General features: G+C 42.0%; 1 protein-coding gene across 1 annotated transcript in view; it reads right to left on the bottom strand.

The window, feature by feature from the left end:
• SHROOM2 (shroom family member 2) overlaps positions 1 to 6,495 on the bottom strand; it is a 47,389-nt gene that overhangs the window by 14,968 nt on the left and 25,926 nt on the right. The window contains exon 5 of the mRNA XM_009697232.1: positions 550 to 1,308. Coding sequence (XP_009695534.1) covers positions 550 to 1,308 — 759 coding nt within the window. The remainder of the gene's footprint in view (positions 1 to 549; positions 1,309 to 6,495) is intronic.

Raw genomic sequence — 6,495 nt, forward strand, 5'->3', positions numbered from 1 at the left:
AATCTTAAACCCATTTCAAGACAAACAGTGCTGCGGACCCCTCCACAGATTACCTGGAATGCTGTGTTTCATTGTCAAAGCAACATGAAAACAGTCATGATTTGGCAGCATACCTTACTGTGTGTACTTTCAAAACAGATGTTCTCACAAAGGATACAGCTTCCCTTCCCACATCTGCTTTGTCCCTACACCGATTCATATTCGTATACAGACTCGGGGGAAATGATGACAGGGTGTCTTCTGATTTCGCCTAGACTTACAGTGGAAAATCCATTTGAATCCATTCCTTTCATTTTCTTGTAACTACCAACTCTAACACCCAAAGAGCATCAGTCAACCAAAAGAAACCACAGACCAGTTGAAGGACTTTGATGGTACCAACTGGAATTTCACACAAGTCTTAGGTCTCTTTAGGACATGGTGCAATGGCTCAATGCTTAATGAACCTGAAAGCTGTGCTTTTAGCAAAGAAAATGAACAATCAACCACTGATAAGGCCTAACTGGGCAAAAAGTGTTAATAAAATAGTAAAGGAGTTACACCTAGTACCTGGTTGGGTTTTCATCCTGTATGGACACAGGAGGTTTATCGGTGAGCTTCTGTGGTGCAAACTGAGGAGAAGGGGACCTTGATGTCTCCATGCCAGGTTTTTGAAGATACCGGTACTTGGAAGATAATACAGACTCAGACCTAAGGTGCGTTTTTTCTTCTAAGTGCTGACAAACATTCTCCGTGGATGATGCTTGCTGGAGCTGCTGTGGATTAGCACTCTTCAGTTTTCCATTGAAAGCTGCAGGACTCTGACAGAGAGAGGAGTGACTGGCAAAGACTTCGGTGGAGCTGGGGGATGAGGACGGAACGGGTCGGCTCGGCACCACCAGCAGAGATTCAGAAGAGGTGCCGAGTGATGGTGCAGAATTATCCGGTCGCCTGTATTTATCTCTTTTAGGCGGTGGCGGCCTCTGAGGAGCAGGTCCACGCTTCTTGTTCAGCAGCGCTGGCTCTACCCTATGGTTTTCCTCTCCTTTGCTCCCAGACAGACAGGAGTGGTTCTCGTTCAAGGTTTGTGGCTCAGAGCAGGGGAGATGAGACAGGCTATGATCCTTGCTCTTCTCGTTCACGTTTTCGGGAGAGTATCGGTAATCACTAGGCAATGTCCCAGATCTCCCCCGACTCTCGTGAGGCAGAACTGTAGGCTCTCGTGCATGCAAAGGTCTGACAGATGCTTTCCACTTGTAGCCTAAATTCTGGTCCAGTTGATCCCTCTTCTCCCGTGGGTTTTCCCTCAGGGCCCCTGTGCCAGCTTGCCTAGAGAGAAGAACACATCGTTATTGCGCTGCTGATTTATTTCCTTCGGTGCAAGGCCACCGCACCAATCCAGGAAGCTTGAACACCAAGATCACATCCAACATTTAACACCAACTCCTCCAATCTATGGTAACTGTATGGCAGAAAAACATCCTCTTGTGTATGGGCACACGCAATGTACCTAATTTAACGAGTCGTCTAAGCATAACGTCAGGCTAAATTGGGGTATGGAGCACCACAAGATGTGACACAACCTTCAGGTAACCCAAGGCACTGCAGTGGTGCATGGCGTAGTTAAACGCCCAGCACACCTCCAGCGCTGATGCGTGTGGCACAGCCAAACATGCAAATATTGATAGCAAATAAAACTGTCTTGAGAAGAGGAAACCTAATACTAAAATTTAATTCTCTTCTTGCTTCAGAGTCAGTAATGAAGTGCAGAAAACAAGTTTCTTCTCTATGTGCAAAATTAATACTTCGCTGTCATTTTAAATGCGAATTGAATATCATGAACTCCAATTATGAATTTGGAGGTTGAATTTTTGCCTAACTGGTAAAAAATGAAATGAGTACAAACAAGATGTTTGCCGAAGCTAAAAAAAACTGGGAAAGGGAAAACAAGTATCTCTTGAAAAAAAAGGCAGAAAAGGAAATTTAGAAAGAATAGTATTTTCCAGTATGGTTTATTTTAAACTTGAACTTCTTTTGCCCTGTCAGCACAGATGACAGACAATGGCCAAAAAGGCCTTACCTTACGACAGAAATACTTTGGGATTTATTCCACTTTTACACTATTTCTCTAGCCAGGAAACAGGCTTTCGCAGCTCCAGGCTTCTGCTTTGCCACAAGACATGTAGTTCATTTGTGCTCACCAGATAAAGACAAATTGGGAAAGGAACAGAAGGCGGGGGGGGAAAGTACCTCTGGAACCCTGAGAGGAGACAGGTTTGCTCTCTGCATAAAGGAGGCTGAAGAGACACTGTGAGCTTAGAAAAGAAGCTGCAACAGAGAAGTAACAGGCTTCAGAGAGCTGCTAATAGCATTTATGCTACTGACGGTGCTGGTGTCCGTGTTTTGAAACGGTAACCCTGTAGACATGTGCTGCCCAAGCTTTCTTACAAGGGGACTGTGAAAGAGGCATCCTTCCCAGCCTATTTGTAAAGTAAGGTTAACTTCAGTTTTCAGCGTAAACAAGTTATTAACATTACTGCACCAGTTTTGAGAGTAAGTCTACAGGCAGTTAACATCAGTGTGTACGAAAACAAAATTTGAGATAAATCCATACAAAATAAGTAATAAAGGCCATTACTAATTCAACAAGAAAACAAATTTGGAGCAATTACACACTGCATTACTATTTTAATTAAATTAAAAAAAAATCTTTAAAATGAAGTATGGGAAGAGAGCTGATTAGATGCGTTTCTACTTTCACAGTTGTACAATCAAATTATATTCAAAATTATTATTTTTTAGTCCATGGATCTGTGATGTTTTAGCATTTATGGAAACAAGGTCTAAAAAAAAGATCTGGACATTGTCACTAAACTGCCTGATGTATGGGATTTTTAATAATTGTACTTCACATGGATTTTTACGTCAGTAATAAAATAGCATTGTACTTCCAAGAGAGATGGCTTTTTCACAATTTAATTCCTGAACAGTCACATACGCAATCTCCCTTTCTCTCATGTGAAGTGTTAAATTTTGAAATTCAATTTTAACAGGTAAATTTTCAATTTAACATGAACGAGGAACTGAATATTGTTTAAACTCAGATATCTTCATATTACTCTTAACTAAGAGCAGTTGGTTCAAAACAACTTCAAGTCATCTGAAAATTCAGAGTCAATTCTGTTTTACAAAACAGTATTTATTGACTCCTATTTTAACACTAGATGAAGGACAGTTTTGTTAAGTAAAATGATTTAAGGCCAGAAAGATCAACGTTATTCAGGTTCGGTTCCATGGCCTCTCTAGAGTCACCCGGTTTTCCCTAGTGAGTTCAATGTAAGCAGAACTGGGCCTGTAAATAGTTCTACTTAATTTTAATGGGAATATTTACCAAATGAAGACTGCAGGCCTTAAGTATGAAATCCTGTGTTTAAATCAGTGTTTCTCATTGTCTAGATAACCCATGCAGAGCAGAATTTTCTCCTAGTTAACCTGTGCCAAAGAATTCTTCAGGCCTCTCTATTCATCTTCACATATAAGCGCCATAACATAAGACAGTGTAACAGCTGCACTCAGGTACACGAAGAATCAATGGCATGGCACAAAATGTCACAAAGATATAAATTACATGCACTACCTCGGCCAGTTTGCAAAGTATACATTGAACTTCGCATGCATGTCAGGAGTGGGAGTGCTGGTGGAAGCAAACAGGACAGAGTATACCGCCGATCCGACACATTTACACATCCAAAGCATGAAAATCCAATTTGTTTAATATTACCCTGGCTCAGAAGCAATGAATGCTTTAGTAGTCCTGTCACCTTCCAAAATAGAGTAAAAGGAAATAAAGAATCACAGCACAGAGAAATTTAGCGATGCTACATTTGCAAACATGGAGATAAAATTCAGAGATTACATACGTGCCTTCATACAGCTTCCACAAAATGAATCAAACATTTTGCAGTGCCACAGAAAACAGTCTGAGGAAAGGTGGTGACATTCAACACTGAGGCTAGTTTGCATTCAGTGTGAGTGGGTCCTCATGCAAAACATGCTTAGCACATTATTTTGGAGAGATTTGAGCTTACTGTTCAGAAAGGAGGAAAAGAAAGCAAGCTTCAAGCCCCAGGAGAACACAGTGGCAAGAACCTGCAAAGGTGTTACATTATTATCAATACAAGGAAGTCCACCAAGCTACTTTAAATCTGTCGGTGCTTCAGGTAATGATATGCCCAACACACCGCTGTTTCAGAAATGAAGCCCATAGGATTATGCAAGCATAACGTACCACTGAAAGGAATTCATCATTTATAACCAAACATCACAAAGTGAGAGAGACAGAACAGTTTTAAATCATCTGAAAACATGACAATTGACTTAATTACCACTTTCATTCTAGATAACAAAACAGTCACCATCAAAAATGTTAAACTCCAAGTTATCTTCAAACCCAAAGCTCCCCCACCCCCGTCATACAATGCCACAACTACCCAAATGCAAGAGCCTGCCTGTGCAATGGAATCAGGAAAGTTCACACCACATTCCCCATCCCTGGCACACGATGACATTACAGCTTTGACTGTCAGACGACTTACACCACCCACTTAACCTGAACTACAGAGTGTAATCAATAGGCTTCTGCTGCTGATACAAAGTGTATTCAGTAAGGGTGACTCTAGTACAGGAGGCTCACACGTGCCTTTTCTACTGTACCTGCTTTTGGTATTTAGGTACAGGAGCCTTCATATCTAAATGGTGGAGGGCAGAAACCCCAAATATGCTTCTAACTGAAAAGAAGGAATTGCTTCATTACAAAAACAAGTCCTCCACATTTTTGAGAAGCTCTCATTTAGAAGAATGCTCAGCTCTCCCAGAGGAGGTCTGTGCGGGGAGACAAGAGGTAGCGTTCTCGTTGGCCAGGTTTGCTCAGGAGGAGCCCTGCTTTGTGGCTTGCACCTTCCACATAACGGCCACTGCCACCAACCACACCACCACCACTTACCACCGTGGGGGTGGAAATGTCTATCTCCATAATGGCACCAAGTATCTCCTACCCAGATGGACAAGTACACCTCTTGGTTCCCTTCTGGCTCCGTTAGCTTGGGACATACATGCTCATGACCAAAATGTAGAGGCCAAGCAAACACTAAGCTGGAGAAATCAACCAAGTCTCCTCCCCAGTCAGGACACCCCCAGGCCCCCCAGCAATAACACAACAGGCTATTCTAACAAACCAGAGACAGGTAACAGTAATGTAAGCCATTACATGCAAGTTAAACCATGGAGAGCTATGTATACACATACACACACGTTACTAGGAGCCTGCCAGTGAAATCAATAAGCAATTGTAAAAAATGAATCATTATGCATAAGATGCCTATCAGAAGGGCAACAGTTTTGGTTGCCATAAGAAACAACCCCAAACCACTTCCTTCGTGTGCTCCATATTCATGATATGAGTAAATCTGGACAGAGAGGTAGAATGATCTGTGTGAATGTCGTATCTCAATAAATGAAAGTCACTTTGATCAAGTCAATGTGTCTGGTTCTTATCTGTCTGATTTACAGTTTCTTGAGAATGCTTCAGGTCAAGCCATACAGTGCCACAAGACACTCCAACTTTAAAATCCCAGACTGGATAAGCTTTGCAAAAATGCATTAGCCAACACTTGAAAAATGCATCGTTTGTTAAAGATCTGACCTCTGTGCAAAAGTTTCACCATAAAACATAAGCACAGTTATGTAAGCAATAATGTGTCCTGCACTAACTTACTGGCAAAAGAGAGAAAATGGAATGGATGTTTCTGATTTAGCTTAAATTCCTTCTCAAACGCTACACGCTACACTGGAAAAAGGCCTTCATACCTGAGTAAGACTCCTCCATACAAGTTCTCACCCTACAATAACAACCACTCCCTCATAATCAAGGCCACAGTTCTGCAGTCCCTTTAAAGTGATCTAAATGCAGATATGTTGCCAGAAGAGGCAGTCTCCTTCTTAGCCCACTCTGATTTTGTCTTCCTGCTCTCTCCGTTGTATTGGCAGCAGGGAATGTACACATAGAAAACTGGATCAAGGAACTGACCTGGCTTGAAACATAATTAAGTGGCTTAAAGCAATTGTGAAACACTGTCTTTGCTTACGCCACAACCCTGTTTATAGGCAGAGCCCTTGCCGATATGCCACTTTTTCAGCTGTGAACTTCATATGCTGAAACTATGTTTTCATTGTATATTTGCCTGGCACTTGGCACAGTGGGATCTAAAAGCACTTTGGTAACAGTTTGCAAATAAAGAGTAGTTTCTTCTACCCAGTATAGTTCTGCTTGAGACCGCATCAAGAGGCTATAAAGCTGGAATGGGATGCACAGGGTAAGATTCTTCGGAAGTTTGACAGGACAAGGGGCAATGGCTTTAAACTGGAAGAAGGAAGACTTAGATGAGATATCAGGAAGAAATTCTTCAGTGTGAGGGTGATGAGGCAGTGGCAGAGGTTGCCCAGAGCAGCTGTGGCTGC

This window comes from Cariama cristata, unplaced genomic scaffold (genome assembly GCF_000690535.1).
Source record: "Cariama cristata isolate BGI_N322 unplaced genomic scaffold, ASM69053v1 scaffold723, whole genome shotgun sequence".
Taxonomy (NCBI): domain Eukaryota; kingdom Metazoa; phylum Chordata; class Aves; order Cariamiformes; family Cariamidae; genus Cariama; species Cariama cristata.